The 25549-nt window shown below is 42.8% G+C and overlaps 1 protein-coding gene across 2 annotated transcripts in view; it reads right to left on the reverse strand.

The window, feature by feature from the left end:
• Positions 1 to 25038, reverse strand: part of LOC140528719 (uncharacterized) — a 93619-nt gene extending 68581 nt beyond the window's left edge. Inside the window, exons 1-2 of one of the 2 annotated variants that reach the window (XM_072646813.1) lie at positions 24701 to 25038; positions 24328 to 24568 (exon numbers count right to left, since the gene is read on the reverse strand). In XM_072646813.1, coding sequence (XP_072502914.1) covers positions 24328 to 24568; positions 24701 to 24958 — 499 coding nt within the window. In that variant the 5' untranslated portion in view covers positions 24959 to 25038. The remainder of the gene's footprint in view (positions 1 to 24327; positions 24569 to 24700) is intronic. The other variant, XM_072646812.1, reaches the window with a different exon arrangement.
• Positions 25039 to 25549: the final 511 nt, after the last annotated feature.

Raw genomic sequence — 25549 nt, forward strand, 5'->3', positions numbered from 1 at the left:
TCACACACTCCCTAGTTTCCCCTAAATATATGAGTAACCTGGGGCAGAACCAAGACGGCATAGTAAAAGTAGAGACTTGTTTGAGTTCTCCTCCAAAACCCCAAATACCTGTAAAATACTTGTAAAAAATGACTCTAAACAAATCCTGGAGCTGCAGAACCCACAGATGATGGTGTGAAGCAAATCTCCAGCCCAAGACAACCAAGAAGGTCAACAGGATGGTATATTGTACCAGGCTGGGAGCAGAGCACAGTCCAGCATGGGCCACACTGCCAGCACAGATGGCACAGACGGGACCTGATCAGGCCTCCGGGGATTGAATCACTGGCAGCTGTGACATTTTCCAGACTTCTTGACCCCAAAACACAGAGAACAACTTGGAAGATCAGTGGAAAAAAACGTGTCAGACCTGTGTGAGAGAGTAGCACTGTCCAGCCCCAGCCCTAGGGCAGCAGAGCCCACAGCAGCCACAGCAGCAGCAGTGACTGTTTCTGGAGCTCTAGGCCCACAGATTGTGGGGGGATCAAGAGGCTGACAGTACACCCCCCATCCCCACTGGAAGCAGAGAACTACCTTTACAAAGAGCCCAAAAGTCAAGTAAATGACTGGGGACATGAGTAAAAACTGGAAAAAAAAAATCAGACTATAGAATCTTACTTTGGTGCCAAGGAAGATCAAAACATACAACCAGAAGAAAACAACAAAGTCAAAGTTCCTACATCCAAAGCCTCCAAGAAAAATATGAATTAGTCTCAGGCCATGCAAGAGCTCAAAAAGGATTTTGAAAATGAAGTAAGAGAAGTAGAGGAAAAATTGGGAAGAGAAATGAGAGTGATGCAAAAAAATCATGAAAAATGTTCAAGAAAATAATACCCTAAAAAATAGACTAACCCAAATGGCAAAAGAGATCCAAAAAGCCAATGAGGAGAAGAATGACTTAAAAAGCAGAATTGGCCAAATGAAAAAGGAGGTTCAAAAGCTCATTGAAGAAGATAATTCCTTCAAAATTAGAATGGAGCAGATGGAAGCTAGTGACTTTATGAAAAATCAAGAAATTATAAAACAAAATGAAAAGAATGAGAAAATAGAAGACAATGTGAAATATCTCATTGGAAAAACAACTGACCTGAAAAATAGAACAAAGAGACAATTTCAAGATTATTGTACTAATATAAGTACCTTTTAAGAAGTAACCATCTGAGGGATAAGAAGTTAATATGCCTTTCCCGTCCCTCACCCCCCAATCTAGAAAGGATAGGGACTAGAGTAGGAACTGGACCATCAGGAATAATGCTTCTTCTTTAAAAGTTAAATGAGAACAAGCCATAATATTGAAATTTAATAGGAACAAGCTATAGACTTGGAATTTAATGGAATATTGTGTTCAGTAAGAAATGAAGGGATAGAAACTAAATCTATGATTTCATTGATACAGGAAACTCCCAGTGAGGGCTTACTTATGCCAAGTAGGAGACAGGGATTGGACCTACAATTTCAGGTATAAAAAAAGTTCAGGTAAGGAAACTGTCCACCAGTGCAGAGTGGTACCTTTTAAATTAATTATTATCTTAGAGAGTTATATAGTCCTAGAGCACTGAGAAGTAAGTGACTTGTCCAGGGTCACAAAGCCAGCATGTTTCAGAGGGGCTTGAATTCAGGTCTTCCTAGCTTCAAGGCCAACTATCTAGAAGTTCTCAGACTTTCTCCACATAGGCTATCCTTAATTTCTCAGTAAATTTTTCCAAACAGTCATTTCCAACAATGCCCCAGGCCAAAAGAAATACCAAAATTTTCCCTTTATTAAATAGTTATGTTGAAATTTTAAAATATCCCACAGTATCTGGTGAGCTCACTGGGGTGCCCACTCTCATAGTTTAGAAACTTATACCATGCTGTTTCTAAGAAATGATAAGCTGGAATTCAGAAAAACATGGGAAGATTGACTTGAACTGATCCAAAATGAAGTAAGCTGAACCAGGAGAATAGCACACATTACAATCACAATAATGTAAAGGAAAGAACCGGGTTATGCTGGCTCCCATATTTTTATACCAAGGCTATCTTCAGGCCAGAATTAAGCAATGGAAAACCTACAAAGAGCTGAGTTTAAGATACAAGAAAATGGGGGTATTCTCCTTCCTGATTATTATTACAGTGGTAATACTGGACATATTAAAAGGAAGATTTTGCCATCTTTGGTAACATCAAATTTGATGCAGATTTACCTTTTAAATTGAGGCTTATTTGCAATTCATGACCAACTGAAGAAGCAAGCAAGCCTCACCCCCCCAACCAAGGTCATTTCAGACAATCCCAGTTTTAGACAGTTCACTGTTTCTCTCTAGATTTCAGTCCTGAAATTACTCAGAAGCCAGAGTTTTCCATACTGGGACTTGTCAAGTAGCTTATGTCTTTATGGAGTGGGGTGGGGAGAGCTGTTTCTTTCCCTCCTCCTTCCTGCCCTACCCTCCTGACAGAAAACAAACTGTTGCTTGGAGATGAAACATTCCCCATCCTTAAGCTCCTTTTCTCCTTTAGTTGGAGCTAGACTAGGAGCTCCATCCTTGGAGGGAATAACCCCCAAATTCAGAGCATTCTTCCCAGTTCTAGCCAGGCCCCATTCTAACTCTCTTCCTCCTCCTCCTCTTGTCAATCCACCAAAATCTAGGTTTGAAAGGCCCAACAAGCTTGAACTGAAAGGTCCTCATAGGGAGACAAGGCCCCCTTTGAGAGTAAAGTGTTTACCCCTATAGAAGGGAAGGAAAGAGATTGCCATGGCAACAAGAGCCTTCCCTCTCCCCACCCCCCACCCCCAATCTCTCCCAGATCAAGCTTGGCAAGGTCCTAACAGTTTCCCTCCCCTAAACCAGGGAATGGTAACCTTTTGGTGTGTCATGGTCCCCTTTTGACAGTTAGGGATCCTTTCTCAGAAATGTCATTATAAAGTATGTATAGTAAAATACCCTGGACTTACAAAGGGAGTCAATTACATTGAAAAGAAGGTGAAATTTTCCCTTGAGTCCACAAGCCCCTGAAATCTATCCATTAGGCCCTTTCATAGTTCATGTACCCCAGGTTTAGAGTCCTTCTCCTAAACCAATCTATCCAAAGGCCCCCAAGCCTTTGAAGCTGGGGTGGAGCAGGGAGCTTTCTAGCATCTGTGCCATGACTAGGATGCTTGCCAGTATCCAGGGCCTGAATTGGATCAACACTCCCCCAAGTTCCGGCCAAGTGGTCCCTCAGATTGTGAAGTCATGAACTGTACCCATACTGCTGAGAAGGAAGGGTCTCTGAACAGATTCCAGATCTGGGGCTAGAGCAGGAAAAGGGTCTCTAAAGCAAATATTGCTTCCCCCGCTGAAGGAGTACTAGCTAGCTTCCTTTAAGGAGCAGCCCTGCTCCCCTCTACCCAGATTTCAGCCCTCTGGTCCCCACCCCACCACTCCAGTCAGGCAGTAGCACAATCAGAGTAGAACACAGAGCCAGCTGTTAATGGGATTTATTTATTTATGTAATTCATTACGGGAGAGTCCAGCAGTGATTCATCAAGCACAAACCCTAAGCAGAGGAGGGAGGGAGGGAGGATAGAGGACTTTTCATCTGACCGACCATTCACACCCACTACCTCTGCCTTAACCTCTCAGACCAGGCCAGGCCAGACAAGTCTGGAGAGAATGACAGCAGGAAACCTGCTGCCATGAATGCAACACCAACAATTCAAGAGGGGAGGACAACTCCCTAATGTTCAACTCCCTTGCAGAAGGAAGCTTTTCTGTACACAAGCTCATCTCTGCTAAGAGCTTCCTCTCTCCCTCCCCAGCCCTTCACTATGCCTGGGGAGGATTCCTTGCCAAGCCAGACTTTAGGGGAAATGTTCAGACACAGACTCAAAGGCCTTCCTAACTGCATATTCCGCCCTTGCACTCTCCCCCCAGAGAACTGATAACGAGCACATTCTCTAAATAATTCAGTCCGCAAATTGCTCTGTGGTCAGAAGGGGCTTATTTATTTATTTTTCATCCGCCCATCTCCTCTCCATGTTTCTTCAGCAGGAAGCACTTTCATTACCCTAAACCTTGAGGGCTACTGTAGAACCAGACAAGTAAATACCTTCCAAGAAAGGGCCTTGTACCCTCTATATGTGATTCTGGGGTGAAATCTCTAAAATTCTAGGATGCAATGCCTTATTTTTTTCACTGATCTGGCCAGTCCAATATTACCTGGGCCCTTTGTTTTGTGTATATATGTGGGGGAGGGGGAGTGTTTCCCTCTGTCTGGGTGAAAAGGAGGAACAGAGTCCTGGAGATGGGAGGGGGCAGCAGTCTGACCAGCTGATGCCACATACATACATACATACACACACATATTATATACACTTATAGGTGTGTATGTAACACATACACATATATATGTATGCATATGTGTGTGTCTGTATCACACAAATACATAGGGTCTTCCAAAAGTCTTAGTATAGTTTTAAGCTTTAATAGCTTAAATTTTAATAGGACTTTTGGGAGGCAGTGTATACACACACACACACACACACACACACACACACTCACACATATTCATGTAAGAGACTTGAGATGTCTACCCAATACCAGCCCCCAAAAATCTTAGAGATGCCCAATCCTCAGTCTATGGGGCTTTAAAGAGAATATTGATTTCCAACTCCTTATTTGACAGATGATCAAAGGATCATAGAATCATAAATTCAGAACTCAAAAGGACTTGAGAGGTCCTCTAAAGTAACCCTTTCATTTTACAGATTAGGAAACTGAGGCAAGAGTCTTAAAGTGACTTATCTAAGGTTATACAGATTACAAAGTAAGTGTCAGTGTTGGGACTGGAAATCAGTCCCTCGGGCTCCAAATTCTGCTATGCCATAATTCTCCCCTCACAGAAACTCAGGAGATGAGGCCCAAAGGTGAGACATTTACTTGTTCTATGTCACATACAGAACCTGGACTAAAACTCAGGCCTCCTAACTTTCAGGCCCAAAATCTTAACACAGTTGTTGTCATTCGTCCTTAGTTTTCAAAGAGGAATAATAACATCACAGGTGATGTCTTGACTCAGAAATGAATTGGATTTGTGAGGCAGAGTTGCACAAAGTCATCAGCCTCACTCTCCCTTCCAGAATCATGGAAGTCCAGTGGTGAGACAAAAATCAGGATAACTGGTGATGGCTCAGGATGCAGTGGATGACCTTGGCATCTTCAATGACTGACTAAATAGGAAGTACTCCACAGCCCCAGCTTCAGCTGCCTTCATGGGCATAGGAATAAATTGTTCTCATCCACTCATTCCACCAGAAGAAGTCTTCACATGTTTGGGGTAGATACCTCCCAACTCACCAACAGGTTTGAGACCTGGTTTAGCTCATCTGCTGAGACAGTGTACCAGGGTATAGCACTGTGCTACAGTTCCTCAGAGCCACAGGTGAGAGGTGGGTCAATCAGGTGGACACCAAAGGTAGGAAAGCAGTCCTGAAAAGGGTTTGGCTAGTCCTAAACACTCCCTTCATATATGCCTACTTGAAACATGCGAAACACACACACGTACACACATACATACACACACACACACACACACAGATGACCTGGACTTAGCCAGAAGTTTCCTTTAGTTCTTTCTTCCAACTGAGCAAGTCTCAGAAGAAAACCAAAAACCCTTCCTTTGAAGACCCAAGACCATTCAACTCAGAGCTAAATTGGCAAGGGAAGTTCCTTAGCAATCTGTGAATACACAGACCCTCATATGCTACACTGTTGCCCACAGGCCCTATCTTTGACTAAAAAATTCGGTAAGAAACAGTGGCAAAAGAAACTAGCAACCCCAGGCTGGACAAAGAGCCCTTGGCAAAGTGAAAACTCAAGGAAGCAAGAATAAAGACATTTTAGCAACTCAGTGTATCCTGATGTCAGGGTAAGTAAGCCCTCGATTTGGCAGCGGCCCCCAGAAAGAAGAGAGTGTTTCCCTTGGCAGAGAACACGGGGGAGAAAGCATCCTTCAAGCAGACTCTGAGGAAAGATGGATAACGAACATTACCCTACTAGGAAGTCAGGATGGTGAAAACAAACAAACAAACAAAACAAAACAAAAAGTGGAGCAGCCACAGACAAAAAGACCACAGACGCTGAGCTGATGACACCATCTCAAGACACCACCTCACCCAACCTCCTCCTTTTATAGATGAGGAAACTGAGATCAGGGAAATCAAAGAGTGATACAGCTCAACTGTCACTATCCTCAAGCAGAACTAACTTCCTTCTCCCTGCAGTAGATAGCCTTTCACTTGGTCTATCCTTGCCTGAAAATCTTCAAACCACTAAGGTTCCCCCTCTACCCTTCCAACTCCCTTCTCTGACCCCAACCATGATGGATGATCACTTCTATTATAAAAGTATTACTGCAAGGAGGCCTATATATAGGCTACTCCAAACTACTAAGGGAGTCCATGAAAATAACAGAAAAGTTAATATCTGTTGCCTGGAGAGTTGCCCAAAGCACCCACAGATTAAGCGACTTGTCAGTATGGACCAGGGTGAGATTTGAACTCAAATCTTACTGACTTGAAGGCCAGTTCTTTATCTACTACACTCCAAATATCAGCTAAAGCCAAAAGAAGTACCTGCTGACCCTCATTCAACATAGTAATGAGAGAAGCACTATGGGAGAGTGGAAAAAGCAATGAGTTCCGGCTAGACACTGGGTAAATTCTACCTCTGACACTTACTTCAAACTACTACATATCCTGCCTCTAGGAAAATGATGATTATATGGAATTAAGGGAAATACAAGAAGACTTGTGTGAACTGATACAGAATAAAGGAAATGATGCAGAACCAGGAAAAGAGTACACAAGATTACAATTAAGTAAATGAAAAGGAAATCAAGCTGAGCAATTATAATAATCAGTCTTGGTGCTCTAGGACAGAGAATTAAATAAATCTCCTTCCTCTTAGCAGACAGGTATGACATTCTAGGGATAGAAGATTATCCACGTTGTCAGATTTTGTCATAGTATCAGTTATTTTTTTCTTAACTGCTTATTTTTGTTAAAAAAAAAAGAAGAAGAAAATTCAACTGGAGAGTAGGTAGCACTATGTTCATAAATGACTTCATATAAAACCAAAGATATCAATAAAATATATTTTTAATTGACTGGGAAGAGGAAGATATCCCCAAGACTTCTCCAAACAGGAAGGGTCTTGAAAGGCACAGAATAGATGGGGAAGCAGTATAGTACCAAAGAAAAAAACAGTGGGTTTGAAGTCAGATGATATAGGTCCAAATCTCGGACACTTAGGCTCCGTGGACCTCAGTTTACTCTTCAGTAAAATGAGGCAACTGAACTAAATGATTTCTATGGTCCTATCCAGCTTCAGGTCCCATGGCTATGATGGCAATTGCGTAGAGGTGACAGGCAAAAGAAAACTACAGAGAAATGCAAATATTGTGGAGTCTATGTGCAGTGAGGTCAAGTAGAGAGCTTAGAAAGAGGATGACCATGGAGAATATTCTGTCAATTGACCAAAGGTGTCAAAGTCAAATAGAAAGAGGGACCATTAAACCATAAATAAGGATCCTTGTGAACTACATTTTCATTTAGTTCTAAAATGTGATGCTACCTGTGTTTAATTGTATTTTTTATTTTGTCAAGTATTTCCCAATAACATTTTAAATTAATTTTTAATTTTCAACATTCATTTCCATAAGATTTTGAGTTCTAAATTTTCCCCTCTCCCCTTCCCCTACCCTAAATGTCTGAAATAGGCTCTCTCTATATACATTACTTTCACATAAGTCATGTAAAAAAGAATTAGAACCAATAGGAGGAAACCATGAGAAAGAACAAAAAAGAAAGGGCAAATAGTATGCTTCAATTCTGCATTGAGACACCATAGTTCTTTTTCTGATGTGGATAGCTTTTTTCATCATGAGTCTTTTGGAGTTGTCTTAGATTCTTGCATTGCTGTGAAGAGCTAAGTCTATCAAAGTTGGTCATCTGAACAATGTTGCTGTTACTGTGTACAGTGTTCTCTTGAGTCTGCTCACTTCACTCAGCATCAGTTCATATAAGTCTTTTCAGGTTTTTCTGAAGTCCTGCTCATCATTTCTCATGGACCAAGAGTATCCCTTTACATTCATATACCACAACTTGTTCAGCCATTCGCCAATTGATGGGCATCCCCTCGATTTCTAGTTCTTGGTCACCACAAAAAGAGCTGATATGAATATTTTTGTGCATGTGGGTTCTTTTCTCATTTTTATGATCTCTTTAGGATACAGACCTAGAAGTGGTTCCCAATTACGTTGTCATCTGGTTTGGGCCACACTCAGGAGTTTTATTAGCTGCATTTGGCTCATGGGCCATGTGTTTGACACCAATGATCCAGGCCATTTTAAATGGAAAGGGTCTAAGAAATAGCTCATATTCCAGGTGGCATCCACAAGAAGCTTCTCTAAGGGACTGATTCCCAACCTTTTTTAAGGACCTAATCAAGATCTTCAACTATAAAGGTCATGAAGGGCTCCAAGAAAAAGAATCTCCTCAACTTCCCAGACAAACACATAATGGAATATGGGGCACATCCATAGTAACTATAGTTCTAGACAAAGAAAGGACATCAGAGTCAATGTAGTTCAACTCCCTCCTCCTATAGCTAAGGAAAATGAGGCCCAAGCAAGTTAAGGAACTTGTCCTATAACACACAAATAGTAAGGTCATCCAGGTAGTGTCAGAGGTGAGATTTGAACCCATTATCTTTGACTTGAGTTAGTACTCTTTGCATCTTTCCATGACATGACAAGTGAGGGTAATAGGATAATAGATTTAGAACTGGAAGGGACTTGCAGGACCATTTAGTTCAGCTCCCTTCATTTTATAGATGAGGACACTGTGGTCTAGAAAGAAGGAGTGAATTTTCTAAAGTCATAAAGATATTAGGTAGCAGGGGCAGGATTTGAACCCAGGTCTCTTACTCTAGACCCCACTGCTCTTTCCACTGTCCCATAGTGCCTTCTTTCTTTTGATGAATGAGTACTTCCATCGTTCAGTGGACTTGCTAGCTGTCATGACCAGATTACCATCTGGTACTTTTTTGTTTACCACTACTAGTTAACAAGTAAACTTATTCACTGTCATGACCAGGTCACCATCAGCAGTAGCCAAACCATCTTTATTTCCTACCTAGGCACTTTCAGGTCAAGAATGTAGAACGTAAAAAAAAATGTATACATTGTGAGAAAGGGAAGAGGATACAAAGCAGCATAGGACCAGCTGAAGTCAACAGGTAAAGGGGCTTTGGTGGTTTGGGGTTTGGCTATCTGCTCAGAGTTAATGATGGTGATCTGCTCAAGGCAATCAACCAGTGACCCCTTCAAAGTGTTACTTGTGACAGGAGCAAGCAGCTGATGGTCTTTATTGTCAGTCACTACTGTTTTTTGGTGAATTTTTGCATTTGCCTCCATAGTAATCTTTGTTGTACGTGCATTTTAGTTTATTTAAGTAAAGTTCCTTTTGAGACTTTGTGGTCATATAAAACATCATTGGTGTCCAGTTTAGGTGCTTGGGGAGAAAAAACTAGGAGGCACTCAACTAAGGCATCTGGAAGGATCTTACCCTTAGAAAAAATAACAAGAACACTGGACCTTGGGAACTTAGTGTGTCTGATGCTAGGAGTCAAGCCCTGAAGGGTTTGACTTCGGTCTAATTCCAGGTCACTCTCTCCCACTCCAAGATGAAAACTAACAGAATGAATCATCCTCACATGAAGCCAGCAGCTCAGAAGAGCAGAGAGAGGCACTGAGGCACATAGGCTTTTCCCCGGTCAAATAGAAACAGCTTCACATTACATTCTTTCCTATCCCCTCCCCCCACCTTGATGTGACAGAATAGGGAAAAAAGTTTCAAAAAGTGCTTTATACACTTTTTCATTTCTTGGCTCAAGATGTTGCTTCAGTTGGCAGTTTCCTCTGACTACCAAAACTAAAACAGGAGAGTGTTCGTTGAAGGTTTAAAGATTGGGTCCTGTACAAGCAGGGAAGAGGGAAGTGTCTCTTACTTCCAGGCACCAAACAAGTTCCTTTCTATTTCACTGTGTTCTCTACTCAGTCCCAGTTGGAAAATGGCTATTTCCCCCCAAAGTTCCCTGAAATAATCTTATCTGTGTCTCCGTTGCCCACCCTCAATCTCTCTCCACCCTTTAAGTGGCATTCATATTTAAAGTACCTCCAGAGTTCATATCATTCCTCCTCCAGCCTCTGGGAAAGACAACATGCATAAAAGCAGCTGAGCTAAAAAGGATGGAGAATCTCTAGGAAACTCCAGCTCCCTCAAACTGAACACAAACACGCACTCAAGTGCGTGTGTGCATGCATGCACACGCACACACACACATACACACACACAAACACAACCACAATGACTCCTAACTCTAATTTTAGAATATCCTAAGGAACCTTCTTTTGTCTCAAGCAAGTAGCATGAAATTCTCAAATTTAATTTTATTTCACTATACTTTGTCAAATAGAGCTAAAGCAACAATTCTAAGCGACTCAGGGAAGTCACAAAATCAGACAAACAAGATTGTGTTGTTTTTTTTAAACAAAAACAACCCCCAATGTCCCCTAAAAATTCAAAGTTGATTCTAACTTTTGCATCTCTCCTCAAACTACCTGGCATGAGCTCCTTGAGGGTAAGGACTGTTCCATTTTTTCCTTCTATATCCTGAACAATAGGGTCATGTGTATAAAGTAATCATCATTAAGTAAATGCTTGTAGGGGGCAGCTAGGTGGCACAGTGGATAGAGTCTCCAGCCTGGTGTCCGGAAGACATCCTCCTGAGTTCATATCTGGCCTCAGATACTTACTAGCTGTGTGATTTGGGGCAAGTCACTTAATTCTGTTTCCCTCAGTTTCCTCATCTGTCAATTGAGCTGGAGAAGGAAATGACAAACCACCCCTGGATCTTTGCCAAGAAAACCCCAAATGGGGTCACGAAGAGTTGCACATGACTAAACAACAAAACACTTGTAGACTTAAAAACTGTTTTGCATGGCTCTACCTCTGCTATCACACATTTGAAGAGGGTCAGTCAGTGCAAATGTTCTGAAATATGTTTCCGCAAGCATGTCCTAACTGACTACTTGTGGAATTCAGCCAAGAATTTTTTTTTTTTTTGTAAATGTCTGCACTATCTTCAGCCTTGATAATCAGTAGCCAGCCTGTGGAAACATTTGTAAAAACGTTTTCATTGCACCCAAATGTCTGTTTTGCCACTGCGACTCTCTGAAAAAGATACTTTCAATCTAAAAAAAATTAAAGCAGAATGCTCCGTGTTTCAAACATTCATCGACAAAGTCCAAACTTTCAGCAAATGCTAACATTCAGGCTGTTAGAAGACACCCAGATACAATAAAGTAATTTGCTCATGGAAATAAACTATTTGGCCGATAAGTACCACTGCTCAGATGGTCCAACAGTACCCAGATTTCTACTATGCCCTGTTGGGGTCTGCCTGCCTCAAGTCTCTTCCCACTTCCATCTATCCTCCATTCCACCACCGAAGTGATTTGCCTAAAGCACAGGTCTGATCATGTCACCCGCCCACTCAGTAAATTCCAGTGGCTTCCTATGGCCTCCAAAAGCAAATACAAAATGTTCTGCTTGGTGTTCAAAGCCCTTCATAACCTACCCCCTTCTACTTTTCCAGTCTTTTCACACCTTACCCTCTGACATGTATTCTTTGATCCAGTGACACTGGCCTCCTTGTGGTTCAATGGACAAATCGATCTGTCTCTTAGCTCTGGGCATTCTTTCTGGCTGTCTCCCTTGCCTAGAATGCTCTCCCTCCTCCACTCTGACTACTGACCTTGTTGGATTTCTTTAAGTCCCAATTAAAATTCTACCTTTTACAGGAAGCCTTCCCCAAACCCCTCTAAAATCCAGGACTTTTCATCTATTATTTCCTCTTTATTCTGTACATAGCTTGCTTTGTGTATATGTGTTTGCAAGTTGTCTCCCCCATCAGATTGCAAGTTCCTTCAGGGCAGGGACTGTCTTTTGCCTCTTTTTGTATCTCCATCATTTAGTACAGTGCCTGACACATAACAGGCATGCTTAATAAATGTTGACAGATTAATTGCACACAAAGGCCATTTATTCCTGTTTTGTCTTGGGTAGAGATGGAGAATTGCTTTATGAACTCTTATAAACTTTTCACATATTTTAAGACCATGATTTGAACAGAAAAAAAACAACCCTCCACTAAAGTTCTCCTCTAATGCCTCATCATGAGGTAGGCATAAGCCTGAGTTCTGGAAAATGATGACAGCCTGTTGTACACCCTGGAAGGTCTCACCTGAAAGTGTGTCTTCTGGTAAGCCTTCAGCAATGGAATTCATCTGAACCAAGTAAGTTCAAAGAAGCTCATCACCAAAGACATGACCCTAGCACAGTGATTGGTATAAAGTAGGCACTTAATGAATGATTAATTGATGGGCCAGTAGGTGATGAATTTGAGGATCCTGGCAGTGTGGTAACATCAACTAAGTAGTGCATATTAGAAAAATGCTGAACTTGGAACCAGGAAGATCTGAGTTTAAATCCTGTCTCAAACATTTACTAGTTGTGTGACCCTGGCCTCCCTGAGCCTCAGTTTCCTCATCTGTCAAACGGAGATAATAATTGCACCTACCTCCCAGGGTGGTTATGAGGATCCAATCAAATAACATATGTAAAGCACTTTGTACACCTCAAAGTGCTGTTAATTTCAGCTATTCTCTTCTTATGGTGTGATATGAAGAACAATAAATTAGAAATGAAGGGAATCTAAATTCTGGTCCCTGATACATCAGTAACAAGCTGGGAGGCTTTGGGTAAATCATTTAGCTTCCTCATCTGTAAAATGAAAAGGTTGAAACAGATGACCTCTAAGCTCCTCTCCAGCTTTACCAATCCATGCTTCCATATGTCTATACATCAAGCAATCATTCAGGGAATATTAATCAAGCACCTATAATGCTCCAGGCACTAGGTTAGGTACTAGAATTATAAGGGCCAAGGCTGAAACAATCCCTGCCTTCCAAGAAGTTATACTCTCTTGGAAGAGACATACCCATATAAGCATGTACAAAATAAATACTAAATACAAGACAGTGGGGGGTGAGGATAAGGAAATGCCTCATGTAGAAGGTGACTATATATTTGATATTATATTCTTTGCATGTATTTATTATGCTCCACATAGTATGTTTAGGGTTAGGAAGACTCATCTTCATGAGTTCAAATCTGACCCTAGACATTTACATCTACATGACCCTGGGTAAATCACTTCACCCTGTTTGCCTCAGTTTTCTCATCAGTAAAGTGAACTAGAGAAGGAGATGGCAAACCACTCCAGCACCTTTACCAAGGTAATTTCAAATGGGGTCCCAAAGAATTGGACATGACTAAACAACAATATAATACAAGTCTGTATTATTTATTTTGTGGAGGTGAAAGAAAACATTTATAAAATATTCACCCTAGATGTCCTGCCTAAAAATAAGCCATGACCAGCTACCATATTAAATGTCATGTCAACTTCTCCTTTCCCAATATCTCCTGTTGCCTTGTAAAGCACCTAAACTACCTCCAAACTGACAACCCTCACTGCCTTTTAGGAACTGAGAGAATGCCACCAAAACTTGAGGTTTTATTAATAATAGCTCCCATATTGTCACATGGGTGTTTTTTTTAAGTAGATGAAGATTACAGGATGGAAAGAAGTATTTATTAGGCACATATTATGTTCCAGGCACTAGTACTACATATTATCCCATTTGATCCTCATAACAACCTGAGGAGATAGATATCTCCATTTTATCTCAAGATCTCAAAATTTATTTATGACCTAAATATGATAACTCATATTTATTCTTATTATAGTTTATCTTAAGTATTTTGACCTAATATTCTAGCTTGCCGAGATGCTTTTGAATCCTGACCCCTGTCATCTAGTGTTTTAGCTATCCTTCTCAGCTTTATGTTATCTTCTCATTTGCTGTGTCTCCCATCTATGGTTTTATTGGAGACATTGACAAGAATGCTGACTGGCACAGGAACAAAACACAAATCCCTGACACTCTTCACCAGAGACTTCCTTCGAAACTGACATAGAAATATGACTGTTATCTGGGCTTAGCCATTCAACCAAGTTCCATTGAATTGTAATTTGTCTAGTCCACATCTCTTCATTTTCTCAAATGAATAGCAGGAGATAACTCTATTAACTTGCTGAAATCTAGATAAACTATATATCTCAAGAATTCACCTAATCATCCTGTGTATCAGTTTCTTCATCTATAAAAGTAAGGAAGATGGTGAAGGCATTGTTGAAGAGAAGATCTAGTGAGTTTTATAGGACTAAAATTTCAATATGAGGTCAAAATGTGATGAAGCCTCCAGTAAACCATCAGTGATCTGAGGGTGCATTCCACTATACCCAACCCTGGTTAAACCACAACTAGAGGACCAGGGCCACTTTCAAGTGCCACATCCTAACAAGGGCAATCATAAATCAACAACTGTCCAGAGGAGGTAAAAGAGAATGGTGAAGGTTCTGAACTTCAAGCCAGTAAAGATGGGCTGAAAGAACTACAGAAGTTTAATTGGAGGATCAAAAACTTAGTGATGTCAGCAAGCATTCCTTAGGTGGCTTCTGGAAGCCAGGCACTGTGTTAACCTCTAGGTATGCAAAGAAAGGCCAGAGACAGTCCTCTGCTCTCAAGAAGTTCACAATCTGAAATAATGAAAAAGCTATCTTCATATCTCTGAAGGGCTGTCTGTCTCATGGAAAAGGGACTGGATGAGGTCTGGTGGGCCCCAATGGGCAGAACTAGGAGCAATAGGTCAAAGTTATAGTTAAATTCAGGTTTGATGGGAGGAAAAACTTCCTAGTAATTATAGAAAGGAAGGAAAGAAGCATTTATTAATCACCTACTGTGTGCTATGTACTTTAAAAACATCTCATTTGATCCCCATGACAATGCTGGGAGGTGAGTGCTATTATTAATTTCCATTTTATAGTTGAGGAAACTGAGACAAATAGTGGTTAAACAATTTGCCCAGGGTCAGTTATAGCTATCCAGATGTGGAATGAGCTGCCCTGGGAAGTAGTTAATTCCCATCCAAGTTGGCTAATTACTTGTTGGATATACCATAGAGATGATTTTTTTTTAATTGTACCTGATAGATAGTTATGTCAGAAAAAAAGGTTATGGTGAATGCATATTATAGAATTATGTAACAATAGAGTTGGAAAGGACCTCAGAGGTCCCCTGGTGCATGAGATTCTTAACTTAACTTTGACAGTCTGGTGAAACCTATGGACTCCTTCAAAGAATAGTTTATTTAAATAGATAAAATAAAACACACAGGATTACCACAGGAAACCAATAACATTGAAATAAAGATGTAAATACTCTGAGATCTATCTGTGGACTTGATATTAACAACTCCTAATCTGGTACAACCCCTTTATTTTAAAAAGGAGGTTACTCAGTGCAATCTAAAACTGAAAAATGATTTTTGTGAACTTCTTAGTTTTTTCTTAGCTGACATCATTTTATTGCTTAAGGATGTGACTCATCTTGTCTTGATCTTTTAAAATTCAGTTATCAGAAATTGTAGCATGTCATCCTGTGACTCTTCCTGGCTCTGTCACATCTGGCTTGTCTCTTCAATTAGACTAAGTTCTGAATGGCCAGGCCTATGTCTTAATTTTGTTCCAATTCAGTTCACCAAACATTTATCAGAGAGTAGCAGAGAAAGTCCTGAATGTGAAGTCAGGAGAGAGAGATTCAGATTCCTGTTTTGCCCCATATTTTGAGACTTTGGGGAAGTCAGTTTAGGTTCTTCATCTGTGAAAAGGCCAGATAACTAGTCTGGACTAGATGACCTTTTAAAGCCTCTTTCTTTTTTTTTTCTTAATTGAATTTTTAATTTATGGAATAAAACAAGCATTTCCATAACATAGCACAATTTTTAAAAAGATGATTATATGACTAATGTGAAAATAGCTTTAATATGAATGTATATGTAGAGTCTATATCAAATTGCATGCCATCTTGGGGTAGGGGCAGGAGAGAGATGGGGAGAAAATTTAGAACTCAAAATCTTATGGAAGTGAATGTTGAAAGCTAAAAAGAAATAATGTTTGAAAAAAACATGATTGTACATTAAAATGCAAATCTACTATACACAATTTGCTACTCTTTTCCAATATACAACAAGATTATCATATAAATATAAACATACATCTCCTTCTCCTCCAGACCTATAATATTGTGAACTAAATATTCACCTGCTTCACTAAAGGCAAGCAGCAGCATGGTGTAATGGATAGAGTGCTAGACATGAAGTAAGGAAGGCCTGGGTTTAAATCTCATGTTTAACCTTAACCTGTTGTGTGACTGAGCATTTCATTTAACTCCCCCTCACACACCCAACATTATCAACCCAAATAAGTATGCTATAAGTTAGAGGGTAATAGGCTATGTTAGCATAAAGGACTGGGGCCATAACCCAGACCTCATAATGTCCAGGCCAACATTTTTCCCCCTGTACCAAAGGTTTTCTTAACTAGTAGATAGTATTTCACAAGCCAATCATCAGCTAGCTTCCTCCAAACTATTTCTGCAAATAATTCATTGCAAATCAAATGCCCTAAAGAGCCTAATGATGAAAACTGATAATACAGATGATACCTTTTTACTTCACTCTAGTCCTCATTCTCCCATATAAGCAAATTTCCTATGCTGAAAAATCCCTATCACCTAGGTAACCTAATGGTTTTTTAAAATTCCATGTGACCTCCACTGGCTCATTACAAATGGGTTTTATTTTTAAAAAGGAGGACAGGCAGTCCATTTTTTTTTTGCAGTCCTCCAGGTATATACACACATTTACCGCTCACCTTTTCCATATAAAACTTCCACCCTTATCTCCAAGGTATAGTAATAAGAATATTATTAGCATTTATATATTACTTAAAGGTTTTCAAAATGCTTTACACATGTTTATACATGTTAATTTACACATGTTTATTTTTTTGTGTTGATTCTCACAACAACCCTGGGAGGTAAGTGATATTATTACACCCATTTTATAGATGAGGAACCTAAAGCTTAGATAGGTTGGATGATTTTGTCCAGGGTCATACAGTTAAATGTCTGAAGCAGGATTTGAACTTACATGCTCCTGACTCAACAATCCAGGATTCTGACCACTGTTCTACCTAGCTGCCCAATCAACCACTTCTTTCCAAACACCTGTTCTCTCTCTTCATCCTTACTCTGTTCCTCTATATCACAGACCCCTTCCTCTCCCCCCACACCTCTACTTTCTCCTCCCTTTCAGCAGAATAAACCAATGGTTAAATAAAATTCTCCCCTCTCCTCACCTCCTCTCTCCTCTCCTGGCATAGCCTGAACTGAAATCAATGTCCATTTCATAAAAGAGAAAAAGTGAACTCATATCAGAGTTTATCGCTTATCCACAGCTGTCTTTGGCAAAGGAGAGGCTTCCTTTCAACTTTGTGAATTCCAGCCCAGCTTGTTGGCCATACAAAGCAAATGAGCTCTCAAAGGGGAGGCTGAAGTGGCACTGATGGCAGAAATTTTCTTACTAAGTATCCTATGACAACAAGATGATTTCCCAATGAACTGAGGGTGACAGGGCTGGAAAGCAGAAAGGAAAGGAGGAAGTCTTGTCCTCCGGTTGCCCTTTTGCTTAACACTGACATTATTTCTCCACATTTCTCCACCAGTCAATTTGGTTTCACCCTGGGTCTCCAAGTTCACTGCCCTGAGTTTTCAACTCATTATCAACATCAGTTCATATTTGGCTCAATTTTAATCAGCTTCTCCATCTGAAATAGGACATCTTTCTTCTTTCTTTGCTCTTCAGGCCTACCTCAGCAGGCTCAATGTAGAGCTAGTTATTTCTGCATATTTTCCACAAGTCTGAAAAAAAATCCTTCATGTTTCTTCTAGGGACCAAAAGGCTAATAATGAAACCAAGAATTAGGATGGATGGACATACAATTAACACTCTTAAAGATCCATCAACAAATTATAAACTTTGTGAATTATTCAGGGGTCATTTGTTAAATACTGAGCTGCTTTCCTAAGATCCTTCAACAGACTTTGGGGTTCCTTCTCATTTCTTCAGCTATTTAGCTGCTCTGGCAGGGTAAATTGGTATTATTATTAGTTTATGCAAAAAATAATCAGGGATGCCAATTTGCTTTCCCCCTCCCCATGTATATAATACAATAAATTCAAGAAGAAAGAACCAGGAGGTTCCCTGCTATTTCTTCTCCATTAAAATTGGATAAACTATTTCACCACTCATAGCATATCTCCAGTAACCACCCAGTTTTGGGGGTTTTTTTGTTGTTTTTTTTTTTGTGGTTCTCCTCACTAGCAAATTTAAAGCACTAATAGGACATTCTTGTCCATTTCTTTCAGCAGCATAAGTCTTGCTAAATATGTCAAGAGTCCATGGACTCATGTGTAACTAACTACCTTGCTCTGGTGGAATGAGCATTGAACCAGGATTCTGGAAACCTGTGCCCTGATCTGAAAAATGTCCACTCTTTGGGTGAGGTCAAGTCACTTCCTTTTCCACATTTCCTTTTTCCTCCTGTCAAGTGAGAGAGTTGGCCTAGAGGAGAGCTTTCCCAGCTCTAAAATACTCTGAATCCTCTCTTAGGGCCCTGTAAACAAAAGAGATCTGATCCATGTCTCTGTCTCCAGAACAAACCACCAACCCTAAAGCAGAGGTAAATCTCTCCTACCAAATTCCCTCCTTTCCAAAGCCCTTCATAGGCATTTCCCAAAATCTCACACAAATCACCTGTTGTGATAACCTCACACCTTCCTTTAAAAGTTTTCCTTATAACTCATCTAAATTTAAACTCCTTCCCCTGCAATTTGATACATTCCTTGGGAGGGAAGGAGAACAGTAAGTCCATTCCTTCTTATGTAAGAGTCCTCAGCCTTTTCTCCCCTCTTCACCGCTCAAAGTGCAGGCTGAGCTACATGAGGCTACAATGTTTCTAGATCTATGAAAAGCCACAAAGTGTATCAAGCAAGTAACCGCACTTCCACTTCACACCCCAGCCCAACAGGAGAGTCACAGGATTTAGAAAATCAAGCAAACCCCTCCCTTCTTGCTCTTTCACTCTAACACCAGCCTCATAATTGGCTCCCCTGCCTCCAAACTCTTCTCCCTCTAATTCATCTCCTACAGAGGCCAAACCGTATTTCCTAAAACTCAGATTTGTCTTTCCCTCTCTTCTCTTCTTCCTCTCTCCTTCCCCCTCTCTTTTCCTCCCTCTCTCTCCCTCTTCTTCTCCTCTGTTCTCTTCTCTCCTCTCTCTCCCTCTTCCCCTCCTCCCCTCTGTCCCCTGTCCCTTTCTCCCTTTCCCCTCCCCTCCTTTTCTCTCCCTCCCTCTCCTTTTCTCCCTTTCTCCCTCTTTTTCCCTGCTCTTCTCTCTCTGCCCCCTCCTTTCCCTCTCTCTCTCCCTCCCTTCTCTCTCTGCTTCCCTTTCCCCCTTTCTCCCCCTCCCATCCCCCCTCTCTCCTTCTCTCTCTCCTCTCCCTTTTTCCCTCTCTCTGTCTCTCTCTTTCTCCTTCCCTTCCTCCCTTCTTCCTTCCACCTCTACACAGCCCTTAGGAGCAGGGATTATTTTTTGTCTTCTTTTGTATTCCTCTTAGCACAGTTCCTGGCACAAAACAGTAGCTTAATAAATGTTTGCTGACTGTTGCTTCTAGGATAAAACGCAAAATTCTCAGCCTGGCATTTAAAGCCCTCCACAATCTGGCTCCCACCCATCTTTCCATGAATAAATGAATGAATCCAATCTTTCCAATCTTACTTCTAATTACTCCTCTTTATGCACTCTATATTCCAACCAAACTGGCCTACCTACTAGATCCTCTGCAAGTTCACAGCAGTCTCCATCTCCCCACCCAGTTAGTCCCCAAGGGTTGGCATACATTTCCCTCTTACCCAAAGAGCTCTTCAAGGTGCCAGCTCTTACATAAGGCGTTTCCTAATCTTTCTAGCTTGTCACTGCTCTGTCTCCTGACATTACCTTGAATTTACTCTGTATATGCTATTTATTTAATTATCTGGACTCAGTTTAACTTGAGAGGCTTGTGCCTAAAACAGAAAATCCAACTTGTGGGGATGTGTCTAGAATACCTGAGAAACTGGCTATATATCTTAGACTATATGGGGTTGTGGGTAGAGGTCTCCAAAAAGAGACTGCAAATAGCTGGCAATGATTTAGTGTGGCTACCCCCTCTTCATTTCTTGGAGATTGTTCTGAAAGCTAGAAATGGAATGTTGTGATATATGAGGGAGGGTACAAGGGAGGACTTTCCCTTTTCTCTGTTAACATCTCCAAATGTCTACAGAGGAAAATAGAGGAGGAGGGTCTGAAAAGGGGAAAGTGGGTGAAGGGAAGAGTCAGTCAGATACTGCTTTTGTGGCAGAAAGGGGGGGGGGGTTGACTCCTGCAAAGAGATAGAATTTGGTGGAATTATACTTGGGGTAGAGTTAGTAATATCCCCAGGGACCATGAGAATCGAGAAGGGGCACTGCACTGTTGGGGCCAGCACTGAAGGTCATATATACTTTCAGTGTACTAGGTATCTAGTTGAAAGGTCAGTGGTGTGTAATTCACTGAAGGAGTGAGGAAAGGGCATGGAATGGGATGCTTTGTAAGAGCAAAAAGACCAGCAAGAAAACAGCACTGTGAAAGATGAGAAGCCCACCACCAAACCCCTCTGGGAGAAGGAGAACTGGGAGTTTGAAAGGACTTTTAAGTTCTAGTTGCAACATGACCAAGAGAGAAATCATCTCGCAAGTGTGAATAGGGTTTGGTGACAAAGTAGCAGCAGTGTTTTTGTTTTGTTTTGTTTTTTGGGGTTTTTCCCCCACGGTATAGCTTCCCATCTGTAGAAAGAATCAGAAAGGGCCATGGTCCCTAGGGGAAGGGAAACTGAAGTTTTAATGATGTTGAGGAAAAAAGTAGAACTCAATTCCACAAACACATTACTTGCTTATTATGTGCAAGGCACTGTACTGGATGCTATGGATGCAAAGAGAAAAAAACAAACAAAAAGCAGTCCCTATGTTCAAAGTTTAGATTCACCTTGGGAGACCCTCAGTTAAACTTCTCCCCTCTGTACATAGACTGAGGGTAGTGTACAATGTTTGGATATCTCCTTCAGGTATCCTTGTACCACAATGACCCATGATTCTCATGAAATAGAAGGAGAAGCAAAAAAATTCTGATTTCCTCACTGAAGTTGAAGTATGAGAAAAAAAAACCAGGAGATTTAGGGAACTTCAGTCATCTTCAAGTCACTGGCAGAAGTGCAAACTTATTCCCCAATTTTCTCCCTCCAAGGCTCCATTCTATATCTTTCCATGCTTTTTGCCATTGTCCAAAAAATAAATAAATAAATATAGGCTGAAAAGACCAAAAATGGAAGATTATTAAGCATCCTGAAAAAACAAAATAAGAACTTCTGTTATGAGAACAGTACTGAACTAACTACAAAGACCAAATGACCCAGAATCACCCTGACGGGATGTGGAGGATGGGGAAGGATGCTCAGTAAGTACCTGGGTAGAAGCTCAGAGACAGATGCCTTGAACAAAGGCTCTTACGGATACACTTCTAGGAAGTCAGATTCCAGAACAGCAATCTTGCCAGACACAAGTTCAGCTGTCCACTACTGTGCCTCTGAGTACATGAGGTACAGATAAGAACTCAAGAGGACAGCTCACTCACTCTTTGGGCTGGTCAGGGTACTGAAGGGCCTTTATCTCCTACCCCATTCACCCCCAGAAGCCACTAGATCTCCATGTGCAACTTCCTTTTGCTCCAGAGTCTCTCTACCCCAAGTATCCCCTGCCTCCAGGCAAACCCTCTTCATAACCTCCTTCTTTCTCACAAGCTTCCTGCCAATCATTTGCACACATTATTCAATGTCATCACCTACCCTCCTCCCTGAAATGACCTCACCACAATTTCCCACATGAAGAAAATGAAACTCTGACAGGGGATGGAGCTGACTCCTTTGGACAGTCAGTGGCAGATGGAAAAGTCTCTCCTCAACCACCCCCCTTCTAATAATTTAGCAGCCTTCTGAGTGCCCACAGACACCCCACTGAACAGACAGGGAAGTCACTGTACACAGAGAGGGGTGCCATCTGTCCATGGCTACACAAGCCATTTCCAGAACAGGGAATTTGTCCAACATTCCCTTGTCTTCCCAGTCCTCTTCAGAAGTCCAGGGTTGAGAAGAAAGATGATCAAGAGAAAACACACACACACACACACACACACACACACACACAAAGTTACCCTGTGTGAGACAAGATACCAGCTCTTTCCATTGGGGTCATTAACTCAGGTGTCAAAAACTCTCTTTGATAAATTTGCCTTCAAGGGACTCAGTTGAACCACAAAACCCAATGGTAATTTTACCATTCTCCTTGCCACCAAGCAGTCATACTCTTAACCATCCCTGACAGCCTAGGATCTAATATTTACACAACTTCCTTTGAGTATTCATCTGCAACCTTTCACAATCCACCAACTAAATGGCCAATGTGTTCCTCTAATCTCATCTCCATATTCCCAGCTGCAAGTCACATACTCACACTCTCCTGCTTAGCAAAATGCAGAACCCTCCACAGCCCTACTTTGACCCATACCCACACCCACTTTACTCTGCTGGAAAGGCAAAGGGATCAGAGTTCTTCCAAACCTACCTTCACTTTAGATTTGTTGCCCAAACAAAACAAAAACAGGCTAGGATTTCCCTTAGGAAACCCCATGGCAACATGGTAGATCAAACATTGGTCTTCTTCCATGAGAAGAAAAGACCAAGGTGACTGACTTAAGTGGATGAAATAACTCCCCAGTCTCCTGACAAAAGGAGAGAAACTGGCCACTCAATCTGGTGAACATTGCCCCTGTCTCCAAGGAAAGTAGCTAGGCAATGAAAGCATGCTCTTCATTCAGGCACCACGATTTTACTTGCGTTGGCTCCCAGAGTTTGAAGAACCAAAACAGGTAGCTGCCAATGAATCCACTATGGCTCAGCCTGACACCAATGTCTCAGAGAGAGCCCTGGATGCGAATTCCATATTCGGTACTTTTCATCCCGAACATGAAGATGCACGTTTTTCCTTGATCTTACCTTTCCTTCTCTCTTGAAACTTCACTTAGGAAACTCCCCCCATCTCCAGCAAAAGAAAAGAACCCCCACATTCCTTTACACCTCTGTCCATTTGGGGTGCTTGTTTCCTATGGCTCTTTTTTAATAAAAAGGAAAAAAGTGGGGAGAATGTTGGGGGGTGGGGGAGAGGAGTTTTAAAGCAACAATGCAGAAGAGAGAAAAATGAGAAGGAAGGGGGGGAAACCCAGAATAAAATCAAATCATCAAAGTGCTGGAGCAGAGAGACAGAAGGATGAATAATGAACAGAGGCTGATGAGACAGGAGAGAGAGCATGGGGGAGGCAGAAGCTCTGAACTTTCCCTTCTCAGGCTGAGCAGAGATTTGCCTCTCTGGGGAGAGGGTGGGGGGAAAGGGCTCGCCTGACCTATAGCAAGGGAGAGAGGAAGCCTTTCCCTCTCCTCCCCTACCGGGGAGACTCAGCCCTAGCGCCCGCGCCCCTCCTTTCTCCAGGTCCACCGAGCCGGCGCCCCGACTCTGCACCCTGGCCTAAGAAAACAGGGAGGAGGGTGTGTGCGGGGCACCCGTACAAAGAGGGGAGCAACTAGAAAGGGGCACAGGGCGAGGGGGGCGGGGAGACGGCCCTAGCCCCACCGAGGCCTCTATTCCCTTCCCGACGCTGCCCGCGCGCGACCACCCTCCCGCCCTCATGTCCATGCACACACACACACGCACACACACGCGCGCACAAGCGAGCACACACACACATCGCTGGGTATTTGGGGCTGGAACCGGGGAGCAGGGGATCGAGGCGAAAGGGCATGGGGCTGCTGGGAGGGGGCCTGCCGGCACGCGGCTCCCGGGAACGTTCCACGGCCACAGGAACTGGCAGTCCATTCGCGACGCGACGTTCATCCCCGCACCGCCTCCACGTCCCATCCGCTCCCCACGGCTCCCAGGCTGGGGCCCGGCCCCACGTTGGGCACTGAAGGGGGTGGGGGTGCCAGGACAGCCAAGGGGCCGAGCCCAGGGAGGGGGAGAGGAAAGGAAAGCGGGGAGGAGGGGGCGCTTACCCAAGACAAGCGAGGGGCGCTGCTCCGCTCTCCTCCCTGGCGCCTGGATGGAGCCCCGGAAAGCCACGGGCGGGAAGGGGTGGCGGTGCTGGGACGCGGCGCTGGGGAAGGGGGTGCAATCCCGGGCTCCGGCTCGGCTCCGGCTCGGCTCCGGCTCCGGCTGGGGCGGGAGAAGGAGGAGAATGCGAGGCGCCGGCAAGCTTCCTAGTGGCCCGCTGCGAGAAATGCAGCTGTCCCTGCCCTGCCGGCGGAGACCACAAGTGGAACTGAGCGGGAGGAGCGGGGCTGGGGGCGGGCGGGGGCGGGGGGCGGAGGGGAGGGGGAGAGAGCCAGCCAGGGCACAGGGGATCCCCCGCCCCCAGGCCCTGCTCACCCTGGCCTTCCTGGGCGCTTCGCATGAGATTGGATTTCGGGGAATAGCCAGAAGGCCTCCACAACCAGAGAGGAAGGAGGGGGCGCCTTCAGTGGGAGGGGGCACACAGCGAGTCTCTCCTTTTAGGTAACCCCACCTTTTTATCTCCCACCCCCCTCCCAGGTCTTTTTGGTTCGAGGTTGGGAGGATTAGGACCTGAACTGGGGATGCTGGGGGTGGGGGTGGGGGTAGAGGAGGAGGGACCATAGAGCCAAGCATCACACCCCTCCCCCATTCCCTGGGAGGGAGGAGAACTGAGAAAGGAAAGGGAAATTGGAGGAAGAGGGACCAAGGCCCTAGAGAGAAGGAAGGAGCCAGCTGCAAGGCCTGAGGGGAGAAGAAACTTGTTTTTTGTGTTTCACCCCTCCCCCTCCCCAACCCCCATGGATCCGTGACACTCACAGAACTGGGTGCTGACTCCCAGGAGTGCAGACTGCATCTCACCCACGCTTTCTTATCCTGTATGAGTCTGACGGTTTCCTCCCATAAATCTTCCATAAAGTATGAGCTGAAGGCCTTTCTCAAGTTTGGTTTTGTTTTTTAAGTACCAGGTAGCAATGGGACACTCAAGGCTTACATTTGTTAGCCCTCACTCACCTTTTCATGTGATATATTTCCTGAATAACAGTGAGGCCTGGAGGTGCCCACGAGAGTGTGGCATGTGACCTGGGTTGGAATTCAGATTCTGCATCTTAATAGCTGGGTGACCTTGAGCAAGTCAGTTCATCTCTGGGCCTCAGTTTCATTTGAAAATGAGGTTGTTGACTAGGTGATCTCTAAGGTCTCTTGCAGCCCAAATTCATATATTTT

This window comes from Notamacropus eugenii, chromosome 2 (assembly GCF_028372415.1).
Source record: "Notamacropus eugenii isolate mMacEug1 chromosome 2, mMacEug1.pri_v2, whole genome shotgun sequence".
Classification (NCBI taxonomy): Eukaryota; Metazoa; Chordata; class Mammalia; order Diprotodontia; family Macropodidae; genus Notamacropus; species Notamacropus eugenii.